This window comes from Phalacrocorax aristotelis, chromosome 6, assembly GCF_949628215.1.
Source record: "Phalacrocorax aristotelis chromosome 6, bGulAri2.1, whole genome shotgun sequence".
Taxonomy (NCBI): domain Eukaryota; kingdom Metazoa; phylum Chordata; class Aves; order Suliformes; family Phalacrocoracidae; genus Phalacrocorax; species Phalacrocorax aristotelis.
Genome location: NC_134281.1, coordinates 19,500,423 through 19,515,582, shown reverse-complemented (window position 1 = coordinate 19,515,582; position 15,160 = coordinate 19,500,423). Strand labels below are relative to the sequence as shown.

The 15,160-nt window shown below is 61.9% G+C and overlaps 3 protein-coding genes across 3 annotated transcripts; all 3 read left to right on the top strand.

Moving 5' to 3' along the window:
- Positions 1 to 97: 97 nt before the first annotated feature.
- On the top strand, positions 98 to 5,060 carry TUSC2 (tumor suppressor 2, mitochondrial calcium regulator). Its single transcript, XM_075096393.1, has 3 exons — positions 98 to 364; positions 633 to 753; positions 2,278 to 5,060. Exons 1-3 carry the CDS (start codon positions 210 to 212, stop codon positions 2,341 to 2,343), a joined length of 342 nt encoding a protein of 113 aa, XP_074952494.1. The 5' UTR covers positions 98 to 209; the 3' UTR covers positions 2,344 to 5,060.
- A 3,095-nt stretch (positions 5,061 to 8,155) lies between these two features.
- Positions 8,156 to 11,196, top strand: LOC142058720 (hyaluronidase-2-like). The gene is made up of 4 exons (XM_075096385.1): positions 8,156 to 8,245; positions 8,646 to 9,597; positions 10,265 to 10,354; positions 10,519 to 11,196. The coding sequence occupies exons 2-4, from the start codon at positions 8,662 to 8,664 to the stop codon at positions 10,915 to 10,917; spliced, it is 1,425 nt and encodes a 474-aa protein (XP_074952486.1). The 5' UTR covers positions 8,156 to 8,245; positions 8,646 to 8,661; the 3' UTR covers positions 10,918 to 11,196.
- A 296-nt stretch (positions 11,197 to 11,492) lies between these two features.
- On the top strand, positions 11,493 to 14,180 carry LOC142058721 (hyaluronidase-1-like). Its single transcript, XM_075096386.1, has 4 exons — positions 11,493 to 11,647; positions 12,193 to 13,429; positions 13,564 to 13,653; positions 13,741 to 14,180. Exons 2-4 carry the CDS (start codon positions 12,530 to 12,532, stop codon positions 14,056 to 14,058), a joined length of 1,308 nt encoding a protein of 435 aa, XP_074952487.1. The 5' UTR covers positions 11,493 to 11,647; positions 12,193 to 12,529; the 3' UTR covers positions 14,059 to 14,180.
- Positions 14,181 to 15,160: the final 980 nt, after the last annotated feature.

Genomic DNA, 15,160 nt, shown 5'->3' with positions numbered 1-15,160 from the left:
AGCCGGGGGTTGCCGCCGGCGCCGGGGGGAGGGACGAGGAGGGCGAGCCCTGAACCGCTCTCACGTGACGCGGGCACCTCCTCCCGCGTCACGTGCGGGGGGCATCGCGGGCGCCGGAAGTGTCGCAGCGCGGCGGCGGCGCAGGCCGGGAGCGCTCGGGCTGCGTCGCCGGGCGGCCCCGGGCCGCTTACCTCTGTCCCGCCGCCGCCATGGGCGCCAGCGGCTCCAAGTCGCGGGGGTTGTGGCCTTTCGCCTCCCCGGCGCCGGGCGGCGGCGGCGGCGCCGAGGGCCCCGGCGGGCAGCAGGCCCTGGCCCGGGCGCGGGCCGCCCGCGCCGCCACCCCCTTCGTCTTCACACGGCGCGGGTGAGAGGCCGGGGGGAGCGGGGGATGTGTGTGTGTGTGCCGTGACAGCGGCGGGGGCGGGGGGGGCTCCGCTGCTGTGTCGGCCCAGGCCCGCCCGGCGGGGGTGACAGTCCATGGCCCCCGGCAGGATCGCGGGGGCGAGAGGGCAGGCCCTGGGCCGGCAGCGGGTGGCCGGTGGTGCCGGCCTGCCCCAGCTCTTTTCCCGCCTCGGGGCGCGGGAAGCCGGTGGCAGGACCTGACCGACCCACCTCCCCTCTCCTCTCGCCAGCTCCATGTATTACGATGAGGATGGGGATCTTGCCCACGAGTTCTATGAGGAGACAATCGTTACAAAGAACGGGAGGAAGCGCGCCAAGCTGAAGAGGATCCACAAGAACCTGATACCTCAGGTAGCATGTGGAGAAGGGTGGGGGAAAGTGAGTGCCAAAGCACCACGGTGACAGCTGCAGTCCCAGCTTTGCCTTCTCCCTTGGCATGTCTTCTTGCCAGGAAGGCAAAGGCTTTCCACTCACCCCCTGTGGCTTCTGCATCAGAGCTGTGGCTCCTGTGCATCCCGGCTCACACCCATGTCACCTAGGGAGGCTGTGGCATGAGAGGGAGAGCTGGCAACGGCCTGCAGCACCCCTTTCCAGAGAAGGAGCAGTGCTCCAGCCCTTGAGAGCTGCTAGGCTGGGGAACATAGCTCAGCTGGGTGTGTATTGTGGGGTGCAGAGTGCCAGGCAGCCCTGCGTAGCCATGGCACTCCATCACTGACCACCCTTCCCAATGTGCGGGGTGCTTCTCTTTTTCAGCTGGTGTCGCATCACTGCAGAGGGCTAGGCCCTGGCTTTGGGAGCAGTACCCAAAGCCCATCACCTACTGACGTGGGTGCGCATGTCTTCTCCAGCCACTCAGTAGTGACAGCGGTGTTGACAGCTGTGTGTTTTGCACCTCAGTGCAGAAATCTCCTCTTAAAAACAAGCAACTGGGGTGAAGCCAGGCAGGGGCTGGGACATCAGTTGAGGGTCTTGGTGCAGGAGAATGTGCTGGGGGCATAAATGGGGAAAAAGGAGGATCAAACCGGGGCTGGAGAGAGGCCCTGTAGGAGTCTTCCCTAAGTAAGCAGAAAGGCACGGCTGTAGCGAGCAACTGGGGTGAGCTGTTGGCGTGCCCTGAGGGATGAGCAGTCCCCGGTGGGATGGGACCCCTCTGAGCGGGTAATTCTGGGTGGAAGGATTCAGTGCTGCTCCCTGGGCTGGCATTCTCACAGAGGCAGGCTTGGGCTGTGGACTGACTCCTCGCTGATGTGGGTTGAAACTCCCCTGGTTGGAAAGCTCAGCTGAGCTGGAGAGAGCAGTTCCCGAGCCCCTGCCCCACCCCCAGCCCCCCCACCTGCCAGCGGGCCCTCCTGGTGCTGTAATAGGAGAACACTTGGACAGAGCATGGGAAAGGCGCCTGTAGCTGGCGTGGAGGGAGCATGCATTCAGCAGCCTCCCCTCTGGATAGAAGGCTGCTTTTCTTGTGTGCCAGCTGCCCTGGCTGCTTTCTCTCAGAGAGCTCTTTTCATTCTTTTAAATCCCACGAATGAAAGGTGCCAGATGAAAAGCCCAGACAACCAATATCTGCCAGTCACGAACCAGCTGCTGCACGGGCAGTGCCTGGCAGAGCAGCTCCCTCCTTTCTCGCCCTGCTAGGCTCTGGACCCGCCGTGTGTGGCAGCCAGCCGTTCCTCTTTTGGCTTTCTGGGGACAAGTTCAAAGGGCAAAGTGCTTTCGCTTTGTGCACTGCTGTTCAGGCCTACATGGCGTCACAGCGGCTTTATGGGCTCATGTTCCTCAAGGGTGCGGTGTCCTCTGTCTGCGTGGGGTGGCTCACAGGGCTTGGGGCTGTTGTTTGGTGGTCTCCTCTGCTCACTGCTCTGATTCTTCTTTTAGGGCATAGTGAAACTAGAGCACCCTCGCATTCATGTGGATTTCCCGGTGATCATCTGCGAGGTGTGAGTCGCCAGACAGATGTTGCTGCCTGTGGGTGGGAGGCCCTGCCCCACTGCCTCTAGCCTCACCAGGTGAGGCTGCATCGTGTTCCCACCCGAGGATGACTCTGGGCATGCGGCGGGGACAGCGGCTCTCCCCTCGCCCGGAGGTGAGGCTGGATGGAGCAGGCCGGGCTGGGCTTGGCTAGCGCTCCTCGCAGGAGATGGATGACCTTGTGCAACAACTGCTTACAAACATCCTCGCTTGAGTCAGAAGACTAAACTACCTTTTGTAGCCTCTAGCTGACATTTGATGGGTAACTGGAACTGCAAACGAGCTGCTGTGCGTGAGCAGGGAGAGCAAGCCTGCACTTCTCACCAGACAAAATCCCCTGCTTCTCAGGTATGCGGCCCAGGGAGTGCTGGGGCAAGGTAACACCCTGCCTGGGGCCCCGAGATCCCTGTTTAGATGGCCAGTGTTGTGGCATGTTGTTTGGCACGGGTGTTCTGTGACGCTCCCCCGGGTGGGTCTGTCGATGGAGGATGAAGGCCAGGGAGGGCCAGTCTCAAAGCACATCCAGCTGGCTGCTGCATGCCTATTGGGAAGGGATGGAGATCAGATGCCACTGTCTTGGTTCTTGGTCTCCTCCTCCTGTGCATTTCCCTGCTTATGCCAGCTCAGGGGAGGTTGGCTTCGCTGCTACCTGCAGTCCCTCTGCCCGCAGGAGATCCCTGTGGTCCATGGCTGCTGCTGGCGGCAGCGAGGTCCCCAGCTCTGCAGTGGACTTACCTCCCCCATTAGCAAGCTGACTCCTGCTGAGCGCCATCCCTTGCCTGCTGCGAGGCAAGGCTGCTGGGCAAGGTGTCTCCTTGTAACGTCCTCACCCCCTGCTCCTGTCTTGAATGCACCTCCTGGTGGAGTGGGCCTTGACAGAGCCAAGCAGGAAGGAAATAATTTCTTCCCTCCCTGTCCCTTGAAAACAATCAGTTGGTGTGCCTGCTTTGGCTTGGAAATCTCCCTGGCGATGTGAACTACAGTTCCTCCCCCATCCCAGCTGGCGGCAGGAGGAGAAATGTGATGCACTTTAAAGGGAGGCTTTCTGCTCTGTCTTGGAAGGTCCTGCTCTTTTCTCCTCTTTCCTCCCGCTCGAGAAGGTCGAGGTCTCCTTGGCAGCACCGAAAAAACTTTCACCCTGCATGTGGGCCCTAGGACGCCGAGCCAGCTGCTGCAGGGCCAGGGAGAGGCCTGACCCATACAGCCCCTTGCCAGCGCTCAGAGCTACTGCCTCCCTGCTCGGCTGCCCCCAAACTGGGTGGGCAGAGGAGGACTGGCCATGGGGTGGCAGGCACAGCTTTAAACTGGTTCAGAGCCTGCTCCCCATAGCAGCCGGCTCGGCTTTCCTCATCCTTCACTCTAGAACTTATTTACTTTCAAAGCACTTCAGATGTTTGCTACCTCGATTTTTAATTTAAGCCACTGGCACTTGCCTGCCAGCCCTGTTGGCATTTACGTTGGATGTATCCATCCCTGTGCCTGCCGAGAGCTGCCCAGGCGCAGGGCCACATTCCCGGCTTCAGGGAGATAACAGTGGCGTGGCTGTTGCCATCTTCCTGTCACCACCTCTTCCTTCCGTGTCCCCCCACCCGCTGTTCCCATCGACAGGAGTGAGCACAGAGGGTGAAGCACGGAGGGTGAAGCGGATGTGCTGGCTGCCGCCAGGCAGGGAAGCAAGCAGGGCTGGGCAGGGCTCCAGCAGGGAGCTCATCTACACTGTGATGCTGGGCACTTCTTTAGACATCTTTTGTTCTCCTGCTTGCTTGAAAGAGTCTTGTCTTAAAACAATTCCCCAATAAGTGTTTCTTATTTGCACCACCTGCTCTCAAGTTTGTCCCGGGCTGGATGTCCTTGGGAAGGGCGTCCCTCGGGCTCCGCAGGAGAGCAGGAGCTGCTGTCCCCAGGAAGAGGAGAGAAAGCCGTGGCTGGGTTGCCTGCACCTCCTTGCCCCGCTGCTGTCTGAGGGTGCGGGAAGCTGCACTGAACCTGCCTCTGGTATGGGGGAAGGTGATGGAGGAGGAGTGGGGAGGGGGCTGGTGCCATTTTCCTGCACCCGACCCACTGACCGGGAGCCCCTCGCCTGGCTACCAGCCAAAAATCTGCTGACAAGGCAGGGCCTGAACTCGGGGAGGGGGCAGAGACCAAGACTGGCTTAGCAAGGATGCTTTTGTCTTCCCTGACAGGCTGCCCACCCTTCCCCCAGGGCATCAAACGTGTTTCCCCCCAGAAAAACATGCCTCCTCCTCCCACCTCCCCCACCACCTTGTCACTGGAGCAGCAGCTATCCCCTGCCTGCTGCTGACCAGACAAGCTGTGTCCTGCCCCGCTTGGTCCCAGCCTGGTCCCCCAGGCCCCATCCCCTCCACCGGCCTCCAGCCCTCCTGCAGCAGAGGGACCTTGGGAGCACCTGGAGGAATCTTAAAAATGTGAAGGTCGTTGTAAATAGTATCTGTGTCCAATGTGGTGTTGGAGGAAGCAAAAAAAAGAGGAAATTTTTCTTTTTTGATTTTTTTTTTTCTGTGCGACGTTGTGCTTTCCCATGTGGATGTGTAGCCTGTGACACTAGGCTCCTTGCTTCTCTAGCATATGGGTAGGACCCATGGGTTTGGGAAAAGTACACTATTTATGATCCTTCCCCCCAGTGCATCTGTCCACTTTTGTTAAATTTCAATAAAATTATTTGTAGAGCCCGCAAGCCCAAGAGCTGTCTTCCTCGGGAAGGCAGCTGGGCAAGTGGCTGTGTCCATGGGCAGAGGAAGGAGATGCTGGAGAGCTGAGGAGAGGTGGCTTTGCAGTGCTGGTCTGTTTGCCCCAGGCACTTTGGGACCCCTGGGTTTTGTTGGTTTTTGGGGTTGTTTTTTTGGGGGGGTGGGTGGGGTGGTGTTTGTGCACAAGTGGCTGAACTAGTAGTGAAGGAGCCACAAGTCATGGCTGTTTCCACGTGCTCCAGTTTGGCATGTGGTGCTGGCAGGAGTTGGTGGCTCTGTCAGGCTGTGACTCTGCTTGTAGCTGCCGTGACATCCTTTAAATATATAACTAAAATGTGTTTATATATGTGATTTCCTTGTTCAGTCCAGGGGCTTTTGGGGAGGGAGGACTGGAGGGAGCCAGGAGGCAGCAAGGAACCCAGGTGCTGTGGGCAGCCCAGCCTCAGGCCAACCTTTTCCCATCCCTCTGCCTGAGCCCTGCAGAGGGGGAGGATCTGCTTGTGAGCTCCTTCATTGCCTGCCCTGCCAAATTAGTGCCTCATTAATCACTGGGGCCTGATGACTTTCTCAAACCTAGCGTGACCCTGTGCTGGGATGCTGCCCATCCCCCAAGCAGTGCCGGCTGCCTGTCCATGGGGTGAGCGTGATCTCACTTTGTGCCCCGCATCCTGCCCCTGGCTACCCTGCAAATGTTTTCCTGCAACTTCTCATCATTTCCTCAGTGCAAGCCGGCTCGGAAATGAGCCACTGACGAAAGCTGTAATGAGAGTGAGTGGTGTGGTGTGTCCTGCCAGTGCTTCAGCTTGCGGGGGATGAGGCTCTGGGACTTTGCCCATTGATCTGTAGGGGCCCCAACCCCAGGAGGGACAGATCGTGGTGGCTTAGAAGGGGACTGGGTGGCTGTGCAGGGCGTTATGGCTTGGCAAGGTTAAACAAGGCGGTGGCTGTGGCTTGCTGGTCCTGTGAGTGTCTCTGTGTCCCCTGGGGCCAACCCACTCCCCCTCCTGCTGCCTGCGGGGCAGGGCTGTGCCTGCAGCCCCCAGCCCGGGGTGGAGGCAGGCACCGACCTTGCCTCCTGGCCCTGCGGCCACTCTGTCCCCAAGCTGAACGTTTCGCCCAGATCCATTCAGAGTGAACGGATGTGACTAATGCCCCGTTATCCGGCATCCGTGAGGGATTCACAGCTGCCCGCGTGGGACAGCTCACCTGCTTGGCTCACCCTGGCTGCTGCCCACCTCCACTGCCCTGCGTCCCTTTCCGCTGGCGTGGCAAAGCCATATGGGGCCCTTGTGCCCATCTGGGAATGGCTTAACATCATCTCCTGGTCAGCAGGGTGAGACAGGAGAGGGGAGGCTGGATGTGTCTGGCTGCCCCCTCCCAAAATCCATGGTCTTCTCTGTGGGAAGGGAGATGGGGAACCAAGGCAGGTGATGCCAAGCCCTCCCAAGGAGATGGTAATAAGCTGCGTTGTGTTGAGGATGTCCAGCCCTCCAGCAGCAGTGAGCTGTGACCCCTCCAGCCACCCCGCTGCCAGTGCTGCTGGTTACCTTCAGCACACGAGGCTGTGGAGAATGGAAAATTTTAGGTATTACTGCTGCTGGCAAAAGGAGCCTGTTTACTGCCCAGAGTGGAAGGGCAGCGCCCGCTGGCGCTGGGATTTCTTGGCTTTCCACAATCTCCCTTGAGGGTTTTGGCAGCCAATGCCTGGCCAGTGGTCGACCGTCCCTGCCCCTTTCCTGTCTGGGGCCTGGCATTGCCCGTGGGCCAGGCTGAGCCATGGGGTGCAGCCTCGGTTGGGAGCAACAAGCTGGGACACCATGCCTGGCCCTGATGGTACCGTCACCCTTGCGGTGGGAGGTTTGCTATAAAACCTGGCACCTGAGCAGGTCCTGCTAGCTGGAGCCATCTGCGGGAGCCTGTGGCCCTTGTCTTGGCACCACTGGCACCAGGGGCCAGCACTGAACAATGCCGGGCTTGGTGCTCCCACCCGCTCCCCAGGGAGCTGGCGGGCGGCCGAGGAGCGCTTCCGCAGATTCAGCCCCGTTTCCTTCCCCCGCAGGCCCCGGCACACCCTCGCGCTCTGGCCCCGGCGCTTCCTCCATGGGGGCACCCTGATGGCCCCCAGCCTGACAGGGCCAGCCCTGGCCAGAGCAGGCAGGGACAGGCAGGACATGGGGATGGCCCTGAGCCCTGCCTGTCCTGCTCCCCACCTGGGGGGACCCGCCAGAGCCTCAGCGGAGCCCTGGGAAGGAAGCCCACCGGGTCCTGCTGCGCCTGCAGCCCCCCTTGTCCCCCACCAGGCAGGAAACCCATGGGGCTGCAGCTGAGTCAGCAGCACCAGCTACCCCGGCCCCACAAAGGTCGTCCTGCCTGACACAGCAGTGCCCCAGGGACAGCACTGCTCTGGGGACACCATCACCTAAGGATCACCACTGTTCTGGGTTTGCCACCATACCAGGGACATCACCATCCTGGGGATACCATCACCCTGGGGAGACCACTGCTCTGAGGACATCACCATCCTGGGGTCACCACCACTTTGCAGTGACCATGATCCTGGGGACACCATCATCTAGGGGTCACCACCACTGTCCTAGGGTCACCACTGTCCTGGGGGCATCACCATTTTGGGGTCACCACCATTTTAGGGTCACCACTGTCCTGGGGCCACCACCACCACCCTGGGGCCACCACCATTTTGGGGTCACCACCACCCTGGGGACACCGCTTTAGGGTCACTACCATTTTGGGGACCCCCTCGCCCCGCGAGCGCCGCAAAGCCCCCCCACCCGCGCCCCGCGGCGCCCCCTGCTGGCGTCCCCTGCTGGCGCCCCCGCCCCCTTCCGCCGCGCGGGAGGGGCGCGGGGCGGGGCCTCCCGGGCCGTACCAAGCGCAGCGGGACAGGGGGTGACGCGCCCTTCCCGCTACCGCGGCCCCACGGAGGTGTGTGCGTGGGGAGGGGGCGGTCCGCCGCCAGTCCGCACCCCCGGGGACCCCGCGATGGTCGGCGCCGCCAGCCCGGCGCGCCGCGGTCGGGGCGGGGCCAGCGGGGGCGGGGAGGTGGCGCCCCCGCGGGTGGTGCGCGCCGGAGAGGTTTAAAGCGGGCGGCGGTGGGAGGCGGCGCCGGTGTTGGTGGGAGCCCGCGGCAGGGGATGGCGTGAGCACCGGTGAGACACGGGCCGGGGGAGGGCGGGGGGAGAGAGAAGCGAAACGGGACGGGCGGGGAGCCGCGCCGCGCCGCGCCCTGGCGCTTTGTGTGCCGGTCTGGGACAAAGGCGGCACCGCGCCGGCACCCGGGGAGCGGAGGGGAACCCGGGAGCACGGGGAAGTGGGGGCGGAGGGGACCGAGACCGGGGGCAGGACCGGGACTGGGGGCGGTCGGAGCCGCTTGGGAGTGGGATTCCCAGGGGCCAGCCCCCGGGGGCTCTGTCCACCCCAGGGACCCCGTACCCCGGGTGGCCGTTGTGGGGAGGGGGCTTGGGCCATAGGCTGCCATGGAGGGGTGCGGGCAAAGCCGCCCTCTGCCTGCACCCCGCCTCCTAACCCCCCTCTCCCCGCCGACCCCAGGCCCCCGTTGGGCAGGATGCGCGGGGGCTGCGCGGCGGCGGTAGTGGCCGTGGCCGTGCCCTGGCTGGCCCTGCTGGCCCTGGCTCGGCAGCCCCCCGAGAAGCCGTCGGCCACCCCGTTGCTCACCCGCCGGCCCTTCCTGGTGGCCTGGAATGTGCCCACCCAGGACTGCAAGCCCCGTTTCCAGGTGTCCCTCGACTTCAGCCACTTCGACCTGCACGCCTCCCCCAATGAGGGCTTCGTGGGGCAGAACCTCACAATCTTCTACAAGGAGCGTCTGGGGCTCTACCCCTACTACACCAGCCAAGGTGTGGCCATCAACGGCGGTGTCCCCCAAAACAGCAGCCTGTCTGACCACCTTGCCCGCCTCCAGGAGGGCATCAGCAAGTACATCCGCTCGCCTGCCAGGGAGGGGCTGGCAGTCATTGACTGGGAGGAATGGCGGCCCATCTGGGCTCGCAACTGGAAGCCCAAGGACATCTATCGGGAGGTGTCTCAGCAGCTGGTGTACCAGCGGCAGCCCACCTGGTCCCGTGAGGAGGTGAACAAGCAGGCGGTGTTCGAGTTTGAGTCGGCTGCCCGGCAGTTCATGGTGAGCACCCTGCGCATGGCCAAGAGCTTCCGCCCTAAGCAGCTCTGGGGATTCTACCTCTTCCCTGACTGTTACAACCATGACTACAGCAAAAACAAGGAGAGCTACACCGGGCAGTGCCCGGATGTGGAGAAGACGCGCAATGACCAGCTGGCATGGCTCTGGAGGGAGAGCACGGCCCTCTACCCCTCCATCTACCTTGACCTGCTTCTGGCTTCCACTCCCAACAGCCGCAAGTTTGTGCGGGCACGGGTGATGGAGGCCATGCGCATTTCACAGCAGCACCATGATGGCTACTCCCTGCCTGTCTTCGTCTATACCCGGTCCACCTACATCCGCAAGATGGATGTGCTTAGCCAGGTAGGGCTGTGCCCTGGGATGGCCTCATCCCAAGCCCCGGGCGCTTGGGCTCGGGGGCCAGCTGAGGTGTTCCTTCTGCCTGTGTCTTGTCCTGCCCCCTGGAGCAGGGTGGCTGTGGAAGCCAGTAGCTGCCCTTGTGGTCTTGCTGGCACCCCATGATTTTGGCTGTCCCTGTGTGGAGCAGGGAGCAGCACCCTTTGGCATGGGGCCTCTGTTGCATGTGGCTGGCCTTGGGAGCAGAGCAAGTGTCCAGCCCTGCCTTCCTTCCTTCTACAGGGGGATCACAGTGCAGGCACCTGTGGTTCAGCCCCTCCATGGGCGGGCGATAGGGGGCCATGACCCCCCTGTTTGCAGGCAGGGTGTCTGGCAGCAGGACTGGCACCCTAAGGAAGTTCCTGGGAGGTGCTGCAGGACTCCTGGGTCCTGGCAGTCAGGAACCAGGGGTTTGTGAGTCCGCAGCCCCTGTACTATGCTGGCTTATCCCCAAGGAGGTGGGTGGTGGTGGGGAGCCTTATCCTTAAGGAGCTGGGACAGTCCCATGGCCTTCCCATGGCCTGGAGTAGGAATGCCTCCCTGACGCCACAGTGGGGTCTTTGGGGTGCACCATGCTGGGGGTTGTGGGTGCTGCATGGGGTCTGTGGGCACTAACTGGGCTCTGTCCCCACAGCCAGACCTGATCTCCACCATTGGAGAGAGCGCGGCGCTGGGTGCAGCCGGGGCCATTTTCTGGGGTGACGCAGACTACACCAAAAACCGGGTAGGTTTGGGATCAGTGTGCCCCTGGGACAGGAGCTGATGGGGTGGGGGGTGACCTGCCCCCAGAGGGGGACTAGTGGCTTGAGGTTGGGGTGTCCTCTCCATTTGGGGTGCTTCTCTCCCTGGGTCACCCCAGCATGCTGCTGATGCCCTCCCCTTCCCCAGGACTCATGCCAGATCATCAAGAACTACCTGGAGGGGGACCTGGGCCGCTACATTGTGAACGTCACGACGGCGGCGCAGCTCTGCAGCACGACATTGTGCCAGGGCCGGGGCCGCTGCCTACGCCAGGACAGCACTGCTGATGTCTTCCTCCACCTCAACTCCACCAGCTTCCAGCTGCGGCGCCGGGATGGGGACAACCCCCAGCAACCTCTGTTCTGGGCTGAGGGACAGCTGTCCTTAGCTGACACCCTCTTCCTACGGACCCATTTCCGCTGCCACTGCTACCAGGGCTGGCAGGGCAGCAGCTGCCAGGTGCCCGCTGGCCCCCGCAGTGGTGCCCCTGATGCCCTGGCACCACTGGGACTTGGGGTGCTGTTGCTGTTTGTGAGCTGGTGCTAGCACCCTGGCAGCCCCTTTCTGTGCCGGTGTAGGGGACCTATTTAAGATATCCCTACCCTGCCTGGGAGGCAGCTTGTTTTTGGGGCCTGCCTCCCACTTGGCAGGGAGAGTGGTGTGGTTGCCCTGGGGAGGGAGGGAAGGGGGTCCTCTCCTGTTGTAAGGAGAGGGATGGGGGCAAGCGGGGCATGGGGGCAGGGAGGGGGTGCTCTGTGGTGCTGAGTCCCTGTGCGTTGCCCCACACCGAAGTGCTTTACCTGGAATAAAGCTGGGCAGAGTGTGAGTGGGGTGTGGGCTGAGTGGGGTGGGGGGGTGGCGGTGCAGGGGCCACCCTACTGTTACCTGACCCTCCTCACGGGGGTGGGGGCACCGGGTGTAGGTGTTCGGCTCGGCGCAGGCGCTGCAGGGGCTCGGAGCTTCCCCCGTGGTGCCGCTGCCGCGCCGGGTGGGAGCCACGGCCGGGCCACACACGTGGAGGCGGCCGCGGGACGGCCCAACGCTCTCCCTGGCCACGCCTCTTTGCCGCAGGCTCCGCCCAGGCCACGCCTCCGGCAAGGCTCTGTCCGCCGCGTGGCCACACCCCAGACTGCCTTTGTCCCCGCCGGAGGCACGGCCCCGCTCCGCATGGGCCCTGGGCAGGATCCGGGGTGCGGACGTGGAGCCCCCCCCCCCCCCCCCCCCCCAGGACCGGGACAGCCGCGTGGGTTCGCCGTCCTGTGCACCGCGGCTGGGGGTGGGTACAGTCCTGCGGGGGCCGGGGACACACCGTGCCGTGCGGTTCCCTCGCGTGGCGCCCGTGCCACGGTGTCCCCGGTGCAGCCCCGCTCTGCCCTCGCCCGTGCCCTTGCGGCTGCTCCCAACGCTGCCGCTGTCCTTGGGGTGACCGGTGCCAGGACGTCCGACCCTGCTAGGCACAGCCATCTTCCTGCCAGCACCCCTCCGCTGCGTGGGTGTCCCCAAACTGAGCTCTCCTGTGCCGTGGATGTCCCCAAACCATGATCTCCTGTGGCTGCTCTCCTGTGCCGTGGGTGTCCCCAGACCGAGCCCTGCTGTGGTTCCTGTCCCCATGCGCGAGTGTCCCCAAACGGTGCCTTCCTGTGCCACCACAGTTCCCTGGGCTGTGTCCTGATGGGTCCTGCCTGATGCTGTGAGCTTCCTCCCAGCAGTGCCCTCCTCCTGCTGTGTAATGGCCGATGCTCTGCGCTGCCCAGCCCAGCCCACTCCTGTCACCGTGACCTTGACCCCCCCAACCCCATCCGTGTCTGTTTGTCTTTCCAGCCCAGCTCATCGCTGGTCTGTCACCGGGTGTTGACTCTGTGCATTCCTCCCCAGTCGAGCCTGCCACCACCAGTTATTAACCAGGGCTGGCATGCTGCCGTCCCGTCTCCACTACAGGGCTGCTGTGCTGGACTCTGGCTGCTGATAACTTTGGGGACGCCACGTGAGGAGGTGGGAGAGGTGACCCTGGGTGAATGGCACCACTTGGGGACAGGGGTGTGGATTAGTGACGGCTCCAGCTTGGGCTGGGAATAAAAGCGTCAAGGTCTGCCCAGGTCTCAGCACATCTCGGCATTCCCCAGACAGCTCCGGGACCCATCCTGCGCCTGCTGGCACCATGGCTTTAGGGTGGTACTGCTGGGTCCTCCTGCTGTTCCTCCTTGCCCCAGCCCTCGCTGGAGGGCCTGGCCCCGTCCTCATCAACCGCCCCTTCGTCACCATCTGGAACATCCCCACTGAGCGCTGCGCCACAAAGTACAATGTCACCCTCAACCTGGAGGTCTTCGATGTGTTGGCCAATGACCATCAGGCCTTCACTGGGCAGGACATCACCCTCTTCTACAGCAAGGACCTGGGGCTTTTCCCCTACTACACATCTGAGGGGGTGCCAGTGAATGGGGGGCTCCCCCAGAATGCCAGCCTACAGGCTCACCTCCACCAGGCCACCCAGGACATCAAGGTCGCCCTGCCCAGCCGTACCTACAGAGGACTGTCCGTCATTGACTGGGAGAAGTGGCGCCCACTGTGGATCCGCAACTGGGCTTCCATGCGCATCTATCAACAGAAGTCAGAGGAGCTGGTCTGGCAGAAGCACCCACAGTGGCCCCCTGCTCTGGTGAAGAAGACAGCCAAGCGGCAGTTTGAGCAGAGTGCCCGCAGCTTCATGGTGCAGACCCTGCAGCTGGGCAAGACCCTCCGTCCTGACAGCTACTGGGGTTTCTATGGCTTTCCCAACTGCTACAACAATGATTTCAACAGCCTACCCTATACTGGGATGTGCCCGGCGGTGGAGCAGCAGAGGAACAAGGAGCTGCAGTGGCTCTGGGAGAGCAGCCGGGCACTCTACCCCAGCATCTATGTGCCCCCCTGCCTCAATGGCACAAACAAGGTGCTCGCCTATGTCCGGCACCGCATTGCTGAGGCCTTCGCCGTCCAGCGTGGTGTCCTCAATGTCAGCATCCCCGTCCTGCCCTACTCCCAGATTGCCTTTGACTGCACCATTGACTTCCTCTCACAGGTGACGGGGACAGTGGGTACCTCTCAGTCTGATGGGTTGGCACCAGGGCAACCTCTTGAGCTGATGGGTTAGCTCTGGTGGGGCAATGGAGGGGCTTTGGGCACCATTGACTTCTCCTCTCCCCTTGGGTGCAGGAGGACCTGATAAACACCATTGGGGAGAGTGCGGCTCAGGGCGTCGCTGGCATCGTCCTCTGGGGAAGCCTCAACTACAGCACCTCCAAGGTGAGTGTGGCAGGCAGCACTGTGCCACAGTCCATGGCAACCCCATTCCTTGGCTGTGCAGGGCTGTGACACCACATTCTGTTGCAGGAGATGTGCCTGAAGCTGAAGGACTATGTGGAGGGGCCCCTGGGCCACTATATCGTCAATGTGACAGCCAGCGCTGATCTGTGCAGCCAGAGCCTGTGCACTGGCCGGGGCCGCTGTGTGCGCCAGAAGAACAAGCAGGGCTTCCTGCACCTTGATCCCTTCCGCTTCACCATTGACCTGCAAGCCAGCAAGCCCTGGGTGGTGGCACAGAGCTTGGAGTTCATCAATGATGCCTCCCAGCTAGCCAAGGAGTTCAGCTGTCAGTGCTATGGCAAGTGGCATGGACCCCACTGCAACACCCAGGGCTTCTCCAAGTGATGTCCCTGCCCTATGTAAGGAACACCAGTGCAGGCAGGGTGACACCACCCTGCACCTGCAGCACCCTTGCTATGGGGTTGGGAACCTGACTGCAGGGCTGCCAATAAAACCGGTAGGCACCAGTAAGTGTCTCCTTGTCTTCTGCTGCAGCACATTTTGGGGCAGGAAGGTCCCCCAGCAACACAGGCAGTGCCTCACAATGTTGCCATGGCTGTGTATCAGGCCAGGGTCAGGTCTGGGAGTGTAATGCCACAAAGAAGCCGGGAAAAAAGGAAAATTTATGGGAAAAGACACAGGAAGAGGGATAACAGGGGAAGAGGATGAGGAAAAGGGGAATGATGGGGAGTAGCTAGCGAGCAGAGGCAATAGGGGTGAAAAGACATGCTTGTGCAGCTGTGGCTGGAGGTATGCGGGACCCTACTTTGATTTTTCTCCCAGATGACTTCATGCAAACTGGTTCAGCTCTGGAATGATACATAAGATCACCAATTTCTGTAATCCAGGCTGGTGATTCAGCAATACATATTTTAAAGCAATCGGGAAAAGGCATGAGATGAACCACTGCTTCCCTTGTCCAGCCTAGATGAAGATGATGGGCTCCATCTGGATGTTCAACCTGGGGTCGCAGAATTATATAGTTCTCTGATTTTAGGCCCTAATTTGAGCTTCCCTGGCCCCTTCCCCCCTCATGCAGCCTGGTGCAGCAGCTGGGCTGGTCCCCTGGGCTGACCTCTCGTCCTGCTGCAACCCCTGGCTGGCAATGCCGGTGCTGGCAGAAGCCCTTGCCATGGCCACACCAACGCCACCCCACAGCCAAAGCCCCGCGTTGATCTGCCACCAGTTGAACCATTTCTGTGATGGGACTGTGCTGCATGCCACTGTGTGTTTACTGGGGATTTATAAACTTGTACCCTTATTTCTTATGCTGGTTAATGTAAACTACTGCAAGGCATGGCCCATCCTCCGCATGACAAGCCAGCTCTTACCAAGAAATGGACCCCCTGCTCAGTAGAAAAGAAGGGCAGCATGAAGCACCATTGAGTTATATGCTTCAGTCAATCCTCTTTGCCAAACTGCGCCTTGGTAAATAGTCTTATCAGGG

What these genes read in the sequence shown, in the direction of transcription:
- TUSC2 (XM_075096393.1), top strand. Translation starts at nt 210, where the DNA reads ATGGGCGCCAGCGGCTCCAAGTCGCGGGGGTTGTGGCCTTTCGCCTCC. An exon ending in TTCGTCTTCACACGGCGCGG is followed by an intron (nt 365 to 632) that starts GTGAGAGGCCGG and finishes TCCTCTCGCCAG; the next exon opens with CTCCATGTATTACGATGAGG. An exon ending in ACAAGAACCTGATACCTCAG is followed by an intron (nt 754 to 2,277) that starts GTAGCATGTGGA and finishes TTCTTCTTTTAG; the next exon opens with GGCATAGTGAAACTAGAGCA.
- LOC142058720 (XM_075096385.1), top strand. Translation starts at nt 8,662, where the DNA reads ATGCGCGGGGGCTGCGCGGCGGCGGTAGTGGCCGTGGCCGTGCCCTGG. An exon ending in AGATGGATGTGCTTAGCCAG is followed by an intron (nt 9,598 to 10,264) that starts GTAGGGCTGTGC and finishes CTGTCCCCACAG; the next exon opens with CCAGACCTGATCTCCACCAT. An exon ending in CAGACTACACCAAAAACCGG is followed by an intron (nt 10,355 to 10,518) that starts GTAGGTTTGGGA and finishes CCCCTTCCCCAG; the next exon opens with GACTCATGCCAGATCATCAA.
- LOC142058721 (XM_075096386.1), top strand. Translation starts at nt 12,530, where the DNA reads ATGGCTTTAGGGTGGTACTGCTGGGTCCTCCTGCTGTTCCTCCTTGCC. An exon ending in CCATTGACTTCCTCTCACAG is followed by an intron (nt 13,430 to 13,563) that starts GTGACGGGGACA and finishes CCTTGGGTGCAG; the next exon opens with GAGGACCTGATAAACACCAT. An exon ending in TCAACTACAGCACCTCCAAG is followed by an intron (nt 13,654 to 13,740) that starts GTGAGTGTGGCA and finishes ATTCTGTTGCAG; the next exon opens with GAGATGTGCCTGAAGCTGAA.